Source organism: Hippoglossus stenolepis, chromosome 2 (genome assembly GCF_022539355.2).
Source record: "Hippoglossus stenolepis isolate QCI-W04-F060 chromosome 2, HSTE1.2, whole genome shotgun sequence".
Classification (NCBI taxonomy): Eukaryota; Metazoa; Chordata; class Actinopteri; order Pleuronectiformes; family Pleuronectidae; genus Hippoglossus; species Hippoglossus stenolepis.
In genome coordinates this window covers 295,348-314,188 of record NC_061484.1, presented here as the reverse complement: position 1 = coordinate 314,188, position 18,841 = coordinate 295,348, and the positions used below count along the sequence as shown (strand labels likewise).

The window sequence follows — 18,841 nt, the reverse complement described above, 5'->3', positions numbered from 1 at the left end:
TTCGTCGAGGTTCTCTATTTGCTGAGATCGCTGGCTTTTTATGTTTCCATACGAATTATTTTAATGCACATAAATGCTCTTAAAATGTTCCTAAAAAAGGTTCCAAACATGTCATGTTGACAGGGTAACACTTCATGTCCCAGGGAAAAAACATCACTGTTCAGTACAATAAGGAAGAAGCTCAAATTGAGAGAAGCAGAAAGTCAGACACCGATGTACCATTACTGCTGCACCCCCGGTGTTCGTGACTGAGTGTTGCCTGCTCGTTGGACATTTTGTACTGGTTTGTGGTCGCTATGAACCGCAGCGCAGTCCAGAGGCAACTCCTGGTGATCTCTCTGTCATTGAAATGGCTTACCAATGTTCGTACTTTTTTTTTCTTCTTTGGGTTAACTGCAGTCTGTGGTGCTTCACCACTGAGCATTTGGAGTGCTAAAATGATTGTGGATTTGAAATGTAGCGGCAGATGTCATGTTTTATTAAAAATCGCTCCAAGAAAGTGTATTAGTGTACTGTTAACATATACTGTTCCTATGGAAATTGCTGTTTCCGGTTCAGAGACCCCCCATTCTGTACACAAATATTTATACCTTCTTGCTCTAATAGTGTTGCAGTGTTCAGTGTTTCTTTCCCAAATATAGTAGCAGTGATGTGTATTTGAATCAAATTTTTTCCAACTCAGACACAGATTGTACAGCTAGTGGACTTTGAGGAGATATATGCAGAATTTGACAATGCAGACCATTTACTGAGATACAAGAAAAAACAGGACACGTTTATATTAATAAGTGACTGCCAAATGTTAAAGTTCAATCCAATAGAATTTAATTTAATCAACATTAAATCTTTTTTCACACAAAAATAGTGATAGTCAGCATACAGTCTAAATATCAATCAATCAATCAATCATTACTAAATAAATACTCAGCACTGTTGTGTTTTCTCAGTTATGTGACACTTAACTGAAAGGGAGAACTTACGACAAGGAAGTGAGTAATGTAACGGTTTGTTAAAAAACGTGTTTATCACAGAATATTGAAACAAAAGATCTGAGATACAAAAATCGTCCAATTACACAATATATTCCAACCATGACATACACTGACTGTAGTCAGCTTAATTCAGAGTTTTCATGACAGTGTAAGTACGCAAGTTGACCAAATATTCTCCACAAATCAGCACACTTTAACCACATTTGAAGCACAATGTAATAATAAAAACAAAGTAAACACAGCAGTTTTAAAATTCATGAAACTCATGGCTCAGATAAAAGAAGGTAAACTGTTTAAAGGATTATTATGTAGGGAAAACTTCATTGGAAATCTAGTGATGCAAACCCATGGCTCCAATACTTGAGGATACTTTTTGGGTGAAAAGTTGCAACACTTACTAATGAGCCAATCAGCACATAACGTAATCACCAGAATTAAATTTATTTTTGAAAACAGCAAAGAAAGGTATATTAAGTATAAAAATATTAAAGGTTCAGTGTGTAGAATTTAGTGACATCTAGTGATGAAGTTGCATGTTGCAGCTGAACACCCCTCACCTTCCACCTCCAAGCATGAAATAGAACCTGTGGTAGCCTTCAATTGTCATAAAAACTGAAAAGGTGTTTAGTTTGTCCAGTTTGGGCTACTACAAGAAACATGGCTTTAATATAATTTCAATGTATTAACTTTTTTTACAACAACCTTAAAAAAAAAGATTGCGCTATTGTAGCGTTAGCATACTAGCGTTAGCATGCTAGCGATCTTTCATGGCATGATAATCCCGTAATTTCGCATCGACTACTGATGACGTGTCAGGTTTACGGGACGACTACTGATGATGTAACAGCTTCTTGGATGGCTGTCCCAATTCGTAGGGGAAGATTTCAACCACTACCCCTTGTGACTCCGTTTCAAGGGGCAAGATAACCTTCGAAAACACGGGGTAGGGGTAGGACCAGGACCAAGGGGTGAAATGGGATTGGGCCTTAATGTCTTTGAATGGGACTTCATTCTCTTACATGACCAAACCTGGGTTTTGCACATTTCAGTTACATGCAGTAAAAACTGACTCACAACGCATGCTGTTACATTTTTCTTTTACTGCATAATTACAACTAATGACAAGAGAAACAATTCAGGAGTGTAATGCATTTTTTCCTGCTGCACAGCAAGAATTCTGAAGGATAATGTGGTGTTGCATTGTTTTTAACCATATTTTAGTCCACAAGGTCTTTACTAAACAACAGTATTAAAGTTTTCAGAGACAAAAAAACAAGTTTCATACCTAAATTACTAAATTGCTTGAGTCAGGAAAAATATGTGTGATACACCTCAGATTGGAAAGTACCACCGGAGTCGTGGCATCAGTCAAATACTACAGCACATATCTTAGGAGTCTTTTTCACCTCTTCTCTAGTTCAGTGTTGCTTCCCGTTTTCCCAGGCTATTCTTGGTCCCTGTCAGTATTGTAAATCTCAAAACGTATTGAAAAGCCCCACATTACAGACACTTTGTTGGGGTGGAGAGATAGTCTCGATACAATGAAGAACTGTGATGAAATACATGGCGATTATCATGGTGATGATCAGAATGGTTTTGAAGTACATTGTTCCCAAGTTAAAGAAGTGGAAAAGGAAACAAGTGAGCCATCATAGGTTTCTAGTAAAGTATCTCAATGGGCAATGGCTCATGGCAGCTAATAACCCTCATCTCCATTTCAAACGGAGTACGTACAGAACAGGCAGTTGAGTTCACTTCAACACTGATTAATAATCAATAGCACAGGTATGCACTGAGCACTAACCAGTGTTAGTGCACAGGTATGCACTAACACTGGAGCAATTCAGAAGCTAAGCTATGTGTTGTGTCGTAATGTGGTTAATATTTGTGGCACTAAAGTATTTAGTGGTACTGATTACCAGCTTACTTTCACCACTGCTCAAACAACAAAGAGCCGATCAGAGCTAGAAACTTTAGGCTAAACTCTTAGTACCGCAGGGTAACAAATACAAATACACAAGTAGTATATGTGCTAAGCTAGTCTTGAATGGGAATATAAAAACATGTACGTCGCTGTGTAAGTAACAAAGCACTGTTGCTTTTACTCTATGCAACGTCGTCTAATTCTCCCATTGGCTTTGCTTGTTTTCTTCTGTTTCTTTTCGGTATCCTGAACTATGTCTCCTCTTTCGAAGCTTTTGTGTAGTGTTACTCATGGTGAAGGTAGAAATTCCTCTTCTGTTAGCATCAGTTCACTTTTTCCCCAGTAGCACCACTGCTTCCCCCAGTACAAAGAAGCTCTGCACCTTTGTCTTCACCGCCTGGTGCCGCTTCACTCTTGGCAGTAGCAACCTCTTTGTCCTCCATACACTGTAGTACTTCCACAGTGTATTCAGACTCATTTAAAGTTGCTACAAGGAGTTTTTAACTGGTTTTGAAACAGTCTAATTTTAATATTGCTGCCTCTTTTGACCAACAGCAAATGAGACAATCAGGGAGAACATTCTTTTTTCAGTAAATTATTCTCAATTTCTGTGACTCGCAAAGTTAGAAACAACAATTTACAGCAGTCAGGGCAGAAAAGTCTATTTCAGTTTCAACATTTCTTTTAGCCCCCCAGAGATCCTATGTGTCCCAGAGACCACTGGCATTACAATACCACCATGAAACGACACAGGTGGTGGAGGGAGAGGAAACTGAAGCGGGGGAAGCAAGCCAGGCTACACGATAGGCTTAAGGCTAACCGTACAGACCAACTCACCAGAGTCTGTTTGAGGTGAACTTAACCTAATAATAACAATCAGACTAAGTGGTCACACAAAGCTGGTTATCAACTTGGTAAGTCAACCCAACCCACTTGCGCAGTCAGCTCTCACGCAAATTACACTACACTGTTGCGCAGTGCGTACTGTCCTTAGAGGGAATGATAAGGGAAGTATAAAACAATGTATGTTTGGTTAAGTTCACCGCCACTAACACATCCAGTACATCAATATAAGTAACTCCCACAAGTAAAGAAACGTAGAGCTATGCAGACAGTCTGTGGTACTATGAGCACATTTCTCCTACATGTCGGGTTGGTTATGTTCAGCTCCAGCAGCTTACAATGGTTTAGTATTCCCTCTGATGAGAATCTTTATGAAAGATATAGATTCTCATTGGAGTATGTAAAATTATTTTCTTGGTCTCTGAAGAGCCTTGTATTCCTCAGAGACCCTCTAACAGTCCACCCTAATACGAAGTGAACGAGCTTCGTAGAACCGCCAATTATGAACTAAACCTGATGTTACCCTGATAACCGCAAATCCTGCTTCATAGTACAGGCCTCTGGTTGAACAAAAACATCCCAGACGTGGCGATCAAAGTAGCCGGCTGTTCTGTTTACAGAGAAGGACCAAATGAGGGACTCCGGGAAGATCAGAGGAGGAGGTGTGTGTCTTACCGTCAACAACAGCTGGTGCTGGTGTTTACAAACACTGCTGCCTGAACCTAGAGCTCCTCACGGTAAGGTGCAGAACGTTTTTTCTTCCAAGGGAATTCACAATGACAAAAACTCTGGCAGTATACATTCCCCCACAAGCTAAGGCTCAGGTAGCGCTTGAAGTCATGAAACATCTTTGACGGTTCACCCAAATGGGATGATCATCGTAGCAGGGAACTTAATATCAATTCAGATCGTTTATCATCATTTCTACGGAAGATCGCCCACCCCCAATTGGCTATTGGCTCAATTTCTTGACAGATGTCAAGAGGAACATTTGGCCCTGTTGTTACAGCACAAGCCAAGAGGCAGATTTGGGTGAATTTAGCGTAGAAGATCATCAGCTCAACTACAAACTGACAAAATATTTATATTTGTGGTGCTTTTATTCATCACATGCTGTCTTTACCAAACTTAATCCTGAGAATTGTTGATATTGACATGGGTTTATGATGGCTGTAGATTACCTCATTAATCTGTTTAAATGCATTTTGCCTGTGAAACAGAGATTCACTTACTGTTGGTGAAATAAAGGCTGGACTCAAGGCTTTTTGCTGTCATTTTTCTGTTTGGAGCCTTCTTAAAATATTTCTGCCCTCTAGTCAAAATGTGTTAGAAAAAACAAATATCTGATGCTGACCATCCAGGTAGCATAGCATTTAAACTCTATCCATTTATGTCTTAGTCACCACACAGACATGGGTCATCACCCACCCTGCTTTGGCACATGCAAAGCTGACTGACTTCCCCCACTTGGGTAGGTTAGATAATATGACACATCAGACTGCTTATAATCATTTTGTCACCTTGTGTTATGAACCATTTCTTAAATGTGTGCAGACATGTTAGTACAGATAGTTTGTGCCTATATCAGTTTCTTATTTTTCACAAACTGAACATTTAATGTAACAATTTGTGAGTGAGCTGAGCCACATCACTTTATTGTGGAACATTACTTATTACATATCTAATTTAATTAACTCATAGTGCATCTATGATAGGCAATATACTTATCCATGCTGGATATGTTCAATCATTCTACTAAAGGGTTCTTGAAAGTCAGAAACTGTCCACAAAGACTGAACTTTGTTTTCAGACACTGTAACATTCAGATATTCTATACTGTCAGAATCCTGCTCTATACATTATTTTTTAAACTAATCTTGCCAACTTACTTCATACTTTTGGATACTTTTGGGTTTCTGAACATTGTGAGTTTTACGCCTTTAGACACAAGACATTTGCAACGTGAGGTCTTCCAGAATGGTTCTCAAGGTCAGGGGAAGTTTGGGATTAAAGGATGAGGATATTAAAAGGGAAGTCCTCATATTATTAGCAGTACAAAGACATGTGAGTGCACGTACTGTATATAAATAATCTACGCTCTTGCTGGACCTACTGTTTATGTACATCTTCATGTCGAAGTATCTTGTAAAGGACCCAATAGAATATGTTGAAAAAGAGAAAGGCCAGAGGGAAACCGGCCCTCGACACAGTGTCAATCTTTTTGGCTCGGTCAATAAATAATTTCCTCATCTCTTCAGTGCTTTTACCCCCTCCACACGCTGCCACTCCTGGTGGATTCTGGGTTGTCTTTGCTGTGGCTCCTTGGGTGCTCAGAACAGTAACAGAATTGTTGGTGCTAGCCTTTAAATCCTTGCTGTTGCTGGGAGTTGAGGTCGCAGCAGTTTTGGAGGTTGGCATGCTCTCATGTACTTCCCCTTCCTGTTGGAGAATGAGGAGGGGGAGGGTCACAGGTCAGATAAGATTGCACATGTATTTTCTTCACTGACTGGCTATGCCACTCTTGGGCCCTTGAGCAAGGCATAAAATAAAGTTAAAATTATTGTACTTAAACCAAATGGAATTGATGGCTTGGAAAGAATTGAATATCACTCTAATTTCATATTTGTACATAATTGAGATCACTATAGAATTTTAAATATAGGTCTACAGTATGCAGTGGTTTCAAGTATTCAGACCCCCTTAACGTTTTGCATGCTTGATGTTGTATATGTAAATCTGAAGTGTAAAGATGTTTAAGAAACCATTGCAGATTTATCTATGGAGATTCTTAGTCATCCAGGTCATGGTACATCCAAGTGCTAAAAAGAGGTCAACTTGGCTTGGTTGAGTTTCTTGAAGACATTTTACTTCTCATCCGAGAGGCTTCAAGAAACCAAGTCCAGTTGACCTGTTTTTAGCACTTGGACATTGCAGATTTGTCAAAAATAAAGAACTGAAATCTCTCATTTGCAAAAGTATTTAACCCCTTAATTCAGAACTTTGTAGAAGGTCCTTTAGCTCCAGTTACCACTTTGAGTCGTGTTGGGTTAATCTCTCCAAGCTTCACACACCTGGATTTGGGCAGTTTATCCCATTGTTGCCTCAAGATCCATCTGACTGGATAGTAAGTGCCTGAACTACCATTTTCAGGTCTCTCCAGAAATGTTCTGTTGGGTTTATGTCTAGGCTTTGGCTGGACAACTTGAATGGAGTCAGAGACTTGTCTTAGAGCTATTACAGCATTGAGGTTGTTGTACTTGACCTGGGGAACTAAAACTATCTTACTATGACTAATTGTGATTACACCTGCTGTTAGACAGATCTGTGGTTTACCTCAGATTGTGGGATGATTGTTGTAAATAGTGCCTTCTGGTGGCACCTGGGCTCTCAGATTATAAATCTATGCCTTCTTATTGCTAATGAGAGACACAAGACACTGACACAGCATCTGATGGCATCAACAGACTCGTCTCTGTACTCTATAGTCTGGAAAATTATTGGGATTAAATTAACTGGGATGGTACAGGGCTCACCTGATTCAACCATAGCTATAAGATGAATCAAAGAAGAATGTCTTAAATCTAAATGACTATAAATGTAGAGATGGTGTGTGTTTTCCAAACCCAGTGTGGGAGCTGGTTCCACAGGAGAGGAGCCTGGTAACTGAATGCTCTACCTCCTATTCTAATCAAGATACAAGTGAGCCTGTATTTAGCGAGCAAAGTGATCCCCCTGTCTCTCTGCAGGTATCTGAGTCCAGACCTGCAGGATTCAGACAACAACAACAATTATTATTATTATTATTATTAATAATATTAATAATAACTGTCACTACATTAAAACATATTTAGATCTATAATTATCATTCATATTGTTTTCATTATAACAACTAGTCTGTCAAAGCTGAAACATGATGGTTACATAACTGTTCCTGGTCTCTCTCTCCTCTCTAGAGACTTTTATGTCTGGGTCAAACGACGTGTCCTGGTCAACAATAATTCCAAGGTTCCTCACAGTAGAGCTGGGGGGGAATCCTAATGACCATCTGGTCAGACAATGTTTCTCTGAGGTGTTTAGGGCACTACAATTAGTCTCATAAAGATTAACAAGGTGCGACATCCTCTGTCCATAACCCTTAACAAGAGTATGGAAATTACTTCAGTTTTGTCTGAATTTGGAAGTTAAAAGTTATGGGTCATCCAGGCCTTAATGTCCTACATTGATAAGTACAGCTTGATTTAATCTGCGTAACAATGGAAATGTATATGGTGCTTCCTAATTATATTGCCATAAGGAATTATGTTTTTTGTTTTCTGTCCGAAAGTAAATCACAATTAAGTGTGCATGAATTGAAAGGGTCTGAATACTGGCACTGTGTGTTATAATTTGTGCTTTTGTGATTTCATTTAGTTTCAGATAAGATGAAATACTCATGCAAGCTTGCATCTTCCCTATGCTAACATGTTTGTATTAAACTTTGTGGTTAAACAGAAATTTCAAGATGCCCATTTATTGTGTCATAATTTCACAATGCATAATGTGCAAATTAAAATGATTTAATGGGCTGAAGTGGCCATTTTAGAACATTTCCTAAGCTTACTCAAATCTTTCAATGGTTACTCGAAGAGACTGCTCAATAGCACATTTTTGTGAATATACAATCTTGCTTGTAATGTTAGTTTGGGGAATCAATATTAACTGTGACAATAACTTCCAACCTCTGGGTCACGATGTTTAAGAAAGAAGCTTAGATGAGAACAGAAATCATAAAAATGTAGAAAATTTTGTTCCAGATCATTATTTTTTTAAAGGCCACTTGGATAAAATGAAAAACAAAATCCTGAATGTTAATCATTTGGAAAGCTATTTCATTTAATGCTTTGAGCTATGATGTGAACTATCACCAGTGTTATTAAAAGCATTGAATCAGTGGGTAGAACTAATTCAAGGCTTCTTCAGGAATCCATTTTTGTGGGGAAAAAAACTGCTTTGTTGAAAGAACAGAGTAAGTTTCAATAATAATAATGAAAACCCATTGTTATATATTCTTGACACTTGTGTTTCATAATGTTGCTTGGGGATATAGTCTCCATGCCAGTCTATTCACTGTGCAGTGCGTACCAAAGCTGGTTTACTCTGACAGTTTGTTCCAGTTTATCTTTAACCCACAAACTCTGAATCTTGACTTTGTTACAAGTGTAGCAGAGCAGGTAGTATGCAATTACCCTGTGGTTGCTGGTGTAGATATTGCTCATAGATCCATACAGAGGGTCGGATGGTTTGAGGCCGTTGTCATTGTTAACATAGCGGAGGGAATCAGCTAGCACCACGGGATCAACTGCACCTCCACTGTTCTGCCAGTCGACAGCATGCACACCAGACACAGACCAAAAGAACAAAAAACAAATGGTATACACCCACTGATTCAGTCAACACGTGTTAGAGATTTAGCTGGAAATACGATCAGTTACTTTCTGTTGAGGAGGGTCTGATGTCATATCATGCGGCTGGCGTTGTCAGCGCCGCTGTTTTTTTTCCTACTATTTATTCATAGTTTAAAACCTACCATGAATAACAGACATTGAACCCCGAATTATTCTTAAAAAGTGCTGCTCATATATGGGTGAGTGAATGACACACGAAACTGTAAAGCGCTTTGAGTGGTCATCAACACTAGAATAGCGCAATATAAATACAGACCATTTTTACCTGCAAATGTGGTATTTTTCACAGATATTTTACCTTGCTATAAATTTTAACAACCATTTAAAGTTAAGAGATACAGCCAGAACATACTGTATACTGATTAACAAAGGTAATGTTTTCTTATTTTTTCCTATATTTTTCAACATTGATACTATCAGTTTCTTACTCCTTATAAATTTGAAAGCTTTTGCTATTTTTGTTAGTGAGTTGACTGAATGCTGAGATGATCCTTTCCCAATCCACAGACACCCAAATCATGCACTGACAACAGACTTGGATGGCCTTCTGTCAGGTAAGTCACATATTATAGGACCAAGAAGTCACAAGACCACACAGTGGGATGCAGTTGCAGCCATGCTGTATCGTGCAATAGGTAGTAGCAGAAGTGGTAGAGCTGCTTTAGACATCCTCTGATCCTTTCTCCAGAGGCGCTGTATTTTTTAATTCAAATGTCCAAGTGAGAGCCTCTTTTTGTGGACCTTCTCCGGCTAGTATAATGTCTGCAGAAAGTCTGGAGGAGCCAATGTGATAGAGCAGTGTTGATGATGTTTCTAACACACAACAGATGCAAGAAATGAAAAACACAAACAAATAGAAAACAGATATCTCCGAATAAAAAAGCGATGCCATACATGTAGAAGACATCAACAAAGATGTCAAGTTTTTGGTGATAAGAGCCAACGCCGGTGTCAATATGCTGTAAACAAACACGCGATCGCCACAGCAGAAATAATATGTTACATTCTGGCTCTGCCTGCTGCACTACCCCTCACCTGAAAGCTCCAGACATTTTTGTGTTGTTGTGAACGTGTCTGAGCATAGAAACTCCTGCTGCATTGTTCATGTGTGAAAGGCAACCTCTGCATAAAGTTCAAACCCAATTCTCTGGACTTCCTCTGGAGGTCATATCTGAAAAACGATAGGTGAGATGTGGTTTCTCTTATGTCTCAAACATGCACACGCATTGACAATGTATCTCTACTGACACACCAGACATGGTGTTGTTATCAACTATTGTTAATATCATTATATTTGGATGGCTGTGGCTCAAGTGGTAAAGTGGGTCCTTGAGAAACTTACAGAACCAGATTTAGTGCAGCATGAATGGAAATGTAAATGGCGCTTTGAGTATAAAATGCTTTCAGTGGCCTAGAAGACTAAAAAGACTAGAACCACTCTGTTGACCAGGATTTTTTTCTTCACCCACCCTTAATCATCTATTCCTCTGAGGAGCACTGCACTGCACTGCAACAGTATCACAACATGTCACCACAAGGTGGCAGCCTTGAGGAGTTGAGAGAATTCCTCACAACGGTCTGTATGTGAAAGTAGCATGTAAAGGTTCAACTACTTTCTGGTTGTCCACACTGGAGTGCAGTGTTGATTGTGATGTAGGATTGTTCTTTACCTTGCTCTTTTCTTCTCTTTTATGATGCCGTCTAAATCGCAGCAGCTCCTTATGTTGCCTTGACACAAAGTTAACAGCAGCGTACTCCAACAGTGCAGAGAACACAAACAGCAGACACACCGCCATCCAGATGTCTATGGCCTTCACATAAGAAACCTGCAAACACATATACATTGCTTCATTTAGTAAAATGAATTTGTGAACATTCAGTCTTTAAGAGGATTTTGTAAACTTGGTGCTCCTGCACATTAAAGGAGAGTATGAAAAGACACAGAAAGTAAGTAAATCTATTTAGTTTCACATTTAAACACAGTCTAAACTAAGCAAAGGCCTGTGCTAAAGGACAAAGTAAAAAGGGAAACAAAAAGAGAAACATACCATCAACAAGGGAAATATACAGAGACAAAAGATTCTCAGTCATTCAGGTCATGGTATCTTCAGAAGTTTTACAAGTGTACAAGTATATCTGGACTTGCTTGTGTTACTTGAAAATGTTTCTCCTCTCATCAAAAAGGCTTCTTCATTTCCAACTGAACAAGGGGAGGATTCAGGTATTTAACCTCTTTGGGTCTGCACCTGTGTTGCAAGTTGGTATGTTAAACAGGCAGGTTGTTAAAACCCTCACCAGTTAGTGGGTCATCAGGGTCCTCTGAGTCAAGGTGTGAATGGCTGTGGATACCTGTAATTCGTAGACCCACCTGGCTATTGTATGAGTCATTAGAGTTACAGGAGTTGGGGTGTGGTTGGTTTTGTGAACCAGTGATGGTTCACAAAATATGAACATGACCATCCCATTCTACTTGAGGTGTAAGTTAACTGCTGAGTCCTGGTCTGAAGAACTCTCTCTCCGAAGCTGTGCCATCAGTTTGTGTGATGATTGTTTTGTTTCCCCCATGATATACAGGTGCATCTCAATGAATTAGAATATCATGGAAAAGTCCATTTATTTCGATATTTCAATTCAAAAAGTGAAACTCATACATTATATAGATTCATTACACACAGAGTGAAATATTTCAAGTGTTTATTTCTTTTAATTTTGATGATTATGGCTTACAGCTAATGAAAACCCCAAATTCAGTATCTCAGAAAATTTGAATATTACATAAGACCAATAAAACAAAGGATTTTTAATACAGAAATGTCAGCCTAATGAACAGTATGTGCATTTATATATGCACTCAATACTTGGTCAGGGCTCCTTTTGCATGAATTACTGCATCAATGCGGCGTGGCATGGAGGCGATCAGCCTGTGGCACTGCTGAGGTGTTATGGAAGCCCAGGTTGCTTTGATAGCGGCCTTCAGCTCGTCTGCATTGTTGGGTCTGGTGTCTCTCACTTCCTCTTGACAATACCCCATAGATTCTCTATGGGGTTCAGGTCAGGCGAGTTTGCTGGCCAATCAAGCACAGTGATACCATGGTCATTAAACCAGGTATTGGTACTTTTGGCAGTGTGGACAGGTGCCAAGTCCTGCTGGAAAATGAAATCAGCATCTCCATAAACCTCGTCAGCGGAAGGAAGCATGAAGTGCTCTAAAATTTCCTGGTAGACGGCTGCGTTGACTTTGGACTTGATAAAACACAGTGGACAAACACCAGCAGATGACATGGCTCCCCAAATCATCACTGACTGTGGAAACTTCACACTGGACTTCAAGCAACTTGGATTCTGTGCCTCTCCACTCTTCCTCCAGACTCTGGGACCTTGATTTCCAAATGAAATGCAAAATTTACTTTCATCTGAAAAGAGGTCTTTGGACCACTGAGCAACAGTCCAGTCCTTTTTCTCCTTAGCCCAGGTAACACGCTTCTAACGTTGTCTCTGGTTCAGGAGTGGCTTGACACGAGGAATGCGACAGTTGTAGCCCATGTCCTGGATACGTCTGCTGGCTCTTGATGCACTGAATCCAGCCTCAGTCCACTGCGGTTGCGGTTATCCCTGTTGCTTGTGCACCTTTTTCTACCACACTTTTTCCTTCCACTCAACTTTCTATGAATATGCTTGGATGCAGCACTCTGTGAACAGCCAGCGTCTTTAGCAATGACCTTTTGTGGCTTACCCTCCTTGTGGAGGGTGTCAGTGACTGTCTTCTGGACAACTGTCAAGTCAGCAGTCTTCCCCATGATTGTGTAGCCTACTGAAGCAGCCTTAGAGACCATTTAAAGGCTCAGGAAACCTTTGCAGGTGTTTTGAGTTAATTAGCTGATTAGAGTGGGACATCGTGAGTCTACAATATTGAACTTTTTCACAATATTCTAATTTTCTGAGATACTGAATTTTGGGTTTTCATTAGCTGTAAGCCATAATCATCAAAATTAAAAGAAGTAAACGCTTGAAATATTTCACTCTGTGTGTAATGAATCTATATAATATATGAGTTTCACTTTTTGAATTTAATTATCGAAATAAACGAACTTTTCCATGATATTCTAATTTATTGAGATGCACCTGTAGGTCTGAGCAATCCTTGTTGCATTGGACTGTATAAACCACGTTGTTCTGTTTGTGTCTGGGTATTTTGCTCTTAGGGTGGACAAGCTTTTGCAGTGGTGTGTTGCTGGTTTTGACGTGTACAGGTATATGGTGTTTGTAATATATATGAAATGTACAGGTATATGGTGTATGAGAGGTGAAACATCTTCAAGACAGACAAGCAAGGCCAGATACCTACAGTGGGGCAAAAAAGTATTTAGTCAGCCACCAATTGTGCAAGTTCTCCCACTTAAAAAGATGAGAGAGGCCTGTAATTTTCATCATAGGTATACCTCAACTATGAGAGACAAAATGAGAAAAAAAAAATCCAGGAAATCATATTGTAGGATTTTTAAAGAATTTATTTGCAAATTATGGTGGAAAATAAGTATTTGGTCAATAACAAAAGTTCATCTCAATACTTTGTTATATACCCTTTGTTGGCAATGACAGAGGTCAAACGTTTTCTGTAAGTCTTCACAAGCTTTTCACACACTGTTGCTGGTATTTTGGCCCATTCCTCCATGCAGATCTCCTCTAGAGCAGTGATGTTTTGGGGCTGTCGCTGGGCAACACGGACTTTCAACTCCCTCCACAGATTTTCTATGGGGTTGAGATCTGGAGACTGGCTAGGCCACTCCAGGACCTTGAAATGCTTTGAGTGCCTGTTCCTTTAAATTCTAATGAGCCAGCTCCCCCCTCCCCCCTCTCCCCCCCATGATTTTAAACGATATAAATTACATATTTTATATGATATAAATTATCAAATATGCATCCCATACTTTGTATTCCCCTTCTGTTGTCCTGGAGTTTTAATTTTCCCAATCACATAATTAAATGTCCCCCTCTGCCCATCCACTACAAGCACACAAGCACACAAGCAGATAGACAGAGAGAGAAAGAGAGGGGTGGGGGGGGGGCTATGAAGACCATCATTTACCCCCGAACCCCGACATTCAACGGGTACAACAACAAGCGGAGAAAGCAGAATCGCGGGCTGACCAGCCATGTTGGTAAAAAGCATGAGCCCGTATTTGTACGTAATTATTCGTACCCCAGAAGGGGAGGAGGGTTGATTTCTGGACCTCCTGCAATTTTAGTTGAAGACCTCTGGTTTAGAGGTTGAACCTAGGGAAGTCAGTTCAGGAAGATCTTTTGAAGAACTGCTACAGTTGGTTCTATGGTTTCTGTACTAGACAATGTATCAGTGCTATTCATGGGGAGGTAGTGGTGAATTTTTCCCTGATAATTTTATTTGTAAAGAATGAAATCATTGCTCCTCAGAGTTAGAGGAATAGATTGATCAGTACAGCTGTGACTGTCAGCCTGGCTATAGTGCTGAAGAGGAACCTGGGGTTGTTCTTCTTTTCGTCTATTAATAATGAATAATTCTGGAATTTCGGAGTGCTTACTTGTAATTTATGAAGGCTATCTTTCCAGGCTAGGTGAAAATCATCTTGGTTGGTGGAACGCCACTTCCTCTCCAGCTTCCATGATGTCTGTTTTAACAGACGTATTTGAGAATTATACCATTGAGCTAATCTCCTCTGATTGATTTATTAATTGAAGGGTTGTTTGTAATGAGGCTGTACTATTAACAAAGTTATCAACTAGTGTGGGAGTGAAGTTTTGATAACTTTCCTGTGTTGTACTGACACATGATTCAGAGGAATCAATTCTATAAATTAGTTTACAGTATTATCTGATTAACACAGAGTAAAAATAGAATTTCTGTCCAGAATCAGTGTAGTCAATAATTGTACATTCAAATGTAATTAAAAATGGTCAGACAAAAGATGGTTTCAGGGGAAATATAATTACATTTACAAGATCAAGAGGGTGATTGAAACAGTGAGTGGGTTTATTTACATGTTAAGTAAAACCAATTGAGTCTATTAATTAATTAAATGCTGAACTAAGACAGTCATTGCCAACATCTACACGAAATCGATTATGTAAACTATAATCTTTCCTAAGAACTACCTCAGATAGAAATTCAGAGAATTCAGATAAAAATTCACAGTAAGGAGCAGGAGATATATAATAACTAGATTAACTGTTTTATGTGATTTCTGGCTTGGATGTACAACGCTGATGAGATTTTCAAATAAGTTATGACTACCTTTAGGTCAAGGGTTAATAGATAAGTCCGATATAAAGATTGCTGCGACCCCTCCACCTCCGCCTGTGCTTCGAGGAATCAGTATTAATATAGGTAGGGGGCGTCGCTTCATTTAAACCCTCATATTAATGTTTTTGCAGCAGGTTTCAGTTAAACACAGTAAATCTATCTGATGGTCAGTAATCAGATCATGAATGAGTCGGGATTTTAAATTGAGTGACCTGATATATAATAAACAACATTTTAGTTGTAAGGGATAGTTTACCGAAAATTAATATTCCCTCATTATCTACTCACCACTATGCCGATTGAGGGGTGGGTGAAGTGTTGAGTCCACTGAACACTTTTGGTGTGTCAGGGGTAAACAGTGTTGCATTGAAGTAAATGGGACCCCTTCTTCAGACGTAAAAAAACTACAGAAAAAAATACATAACATTCCTACATACTGCTCGTGTGGTGTCATCCAAGTGTCCGCAAGCCCTGACATTCAAATTCCACAAGAAATGGCATCATTAACACCATGTTTTAAGCCTAAATGTCCACTGACATCTCTCTCTGATATCCTCCTCGGAGCCGCGGTCACGTTCTGGACACACTGGAAAACCATCCACTGCACACAAGGTCAACACTGTCGCAACTAATGAAAAGGAGCTCTTAAAAAATATTTAAAATCAGGTTTGGAAACAGATCGCTTAATGAGAGTCTAAGAAATAAAGTTAAAACACAGTTAAGGAAGGCCAAGGCAAATTACTCTCTATATAATATTCGATAGGCAAAAGGGAATCCTCAAAAGCTATGGAGAATTATTGATAAACTTATCTGAAAAGAACACTGTAAAAGTAAAAACATAGAGCTTATGATTTTGGAATTTGGACGAAATTTCAGTGTAGTTGATTTAAGTAGTGATCCACAAGCGCCTGAACTAAACTGTATTAATGAGGCAAAATTTTATAAAATCATTTTAACTTTATCTAATTGTAAGGCTAGGGATCACTGGGGACTTGATATAGTCTTTCTTAAAAAATATAAAGATTATATGTCATTCCACTCCTGTTACCTAGATCACAAATCAGTCATTGAAAGACAGTACATTACCATCAGCTTTTAAGACAGCAATTGTAACCCTAATGTATAAAAGTGGTGACAAAAAAGAAGTCAGCAATTATAGACCAATAGGCATACTACCAGCTGCTTCTACAGTGATTGAAAAGGTAGTTGCAGAACAGCTGGTGTCACATCGAACAGCAAAGATCTACTCCATCCAATGCAGTTCAGTTTTAGGAATAATTACTCGACCGAGACTGCATGTTGCTACTTCTTGGAAATAATTAAATCTAAATTAGATAAAGGAGGAGAGGTAGGAGCATGGTTTCTTGATCTGCATAAAGCATTTGATACTGTTAGACATCCAATACTTATGTTAAAGTTGCCTAAATTCAACCTTTCTGATAGTATATTAAACTGGGTGAGATCTTATATTTCTGATCGTTCACAATGTGTTCGTAATAATAATGAATTATCATCATTAAAATCATGAACAATGGGAGTGCCATGAGGCTTTATTTCCGAGCAACTGCTGTTTAGCTTATATATCAATGATATCCCATCTGTTTGTGAGGATATGGATATACAGATGTATGCCGATGACACAGTTGTATACACTTGTGCAAGAAATGCTGAACAAGTGGTAACTAAGTAATAAAAAATAAAAAAACTTATCAACAGCTTAGTTATAATGGACAAATAATCAAAAAGTTAATGAGGTTAAATATTTAGGTTTGTATTTGGATTCCAATCTGACTTTTGAAAAGCACATAAAAAAGCCTTAAAATGTTTTGACAGAAAATCATTAAATTACCATAACTTTAACATACTATCTGAATACAACCTCCTGAGTTTTGAAAATCTCATTCTGTTTTCAGAAGCACACTTGGTATTTAAGATCATTCACAATGCTGCTCTGCCACCTCTGAAGAGCTTTTTTCAGCTCCACTCAGAGCAAATGAGCAGGACATCTCGATCTGCTCTAAATTCAGACTTAAACATCCCTCTGCAGCGGACTGCCTTTGCACAATCTGCTTTTTCATTTACGGCCATCAACCATTGGAATATGTCGCCCCGCTTTGGTCCCAGGAAAATATTTAACTGTGGTAGCCGGTGTCACCGAGCCACCCTGGCTTCCCAGCTGCTTGGGAGCTGCTGGAGGGGCTGGAGAAGCTACAACTGCTTGGCTCGCTCCGGCTACCGGGGACTGGATAACTATATCAGCTAATGATTGTGGTGGAAATCTGACCTGATAAGAATTTTGAAATAAAGAGATCCGAGAATAATAGTCTTTTAAGTATACTTTATTCCTTGCAAGGAAGGTCAGACAATCATACAGCATGTGAATAGCATTCTGCAGAGGGAATGACAATGAAACATTTGCAGGCGTTTGCTTTTATGCAGATGTGGTGAAGAGGTGAGATGTGTACGAGTGCAGTGTTGAACTGTGTGTGTGTGTACTGAGTGAACAGTGAAATCCCAGGAGATAAGACACAAACACATGCTGAAGGCATCAAGGTCTCGGTGGGGAAATCTGGTCACCTAAGGTTATCTTGATAGTTACACATGGTATACAAAAGCAGAGATAATATATAGTGTGGTAGATATGAGTGTGAAAAACAGTACGAGTGTCGATGTGACTCCAAATTAGCCTCAGTGGATCAGATAATAGCAGAATTAGGAGAGATTATGAAGAGCAGAGATCGATACTGTTGTGTATTGACAGCCTAAATTTGTCCCTTCACGGATACTGTTACGCCCCCTTTTGTGTTACGTGCTTACATTGTTGTGATCCTCCGTTCTGTGTAAAAACTAATACATTCTCCCTTGTCTCCTGTGTACTCATTATTGGTGATAGTACCTGATAATTGAGTGAGTATACAACAAAACTGGCGACGAGGATTATGTGTTCTCACGTTGTATTTGTTATTTTCGGTTGAAAGTCCGAGTTTACCGGAGTTGTTTTTTTGCGGGTGCACGGCGCAAGATCGTGGCTGACTGGGCGACGGCGCAAGCCAACTCCTACAGTGTGGATGAGACGGCACCTGCACGGAGAACAGCGCTGCTGCGGGGGAGGAGGAATCTCCGCGGTGGAAAGGAGACTGAAGAGAACTCTGATGGGACGGATATAGGGACCACAAGTGGCAGTGAGTCAAACGAAACAAGGGAAATAAGCACAAGGATAAGACTTATTGCAGAAAGCAAAGGAAAATAACGAATATTGCTTAAAAATGGCTGCACTCGTTGGAAATATTGGACCATTTGAAGAACAGACGGAACAATGGACTTCATACACCGAGAGGTTTGAGTATTTCGTACTGGCTAA

General features: G+C 39.4%; 1 protein-coding gene across 2 annotated transcripts in view; it reads right to left on the bottom strand.

Moving 5' to 3' along the window:
- Positions 1-808: 808 nt before the first annotated feature.
- glra3 (glycine receptor, alpha 3) overlaps positions 809-18,841 on the bottom strand; it is a 96,989-nt gene continuing 78,956 nt past the window's right edge. The window contains exons 8-10 of one of the 2 annotated variants that reach the window (XM_035144796.2): positions 10,874-11,029; positions 8,985-9,113; positions 809-6,198 (exon numbers count right to left, since the gene is read on the bottom strand). In XM_035144796.2, the coding sequence (XP_035000687.1) occupies positions 5,869-6,198; positions 8,985-9,113; positions 10,874-11,029 (615 nt within the window). In that variant the 3' untranslated portion in view covers positions 809-5,868. The remainder of the gene's footprint in view (positions 6,199-8,984; positions 9,114-10,873; positions 11,030-18,841) is intronic. The other variant, XM_035144797.2, reaches the window with a different exon arrangement.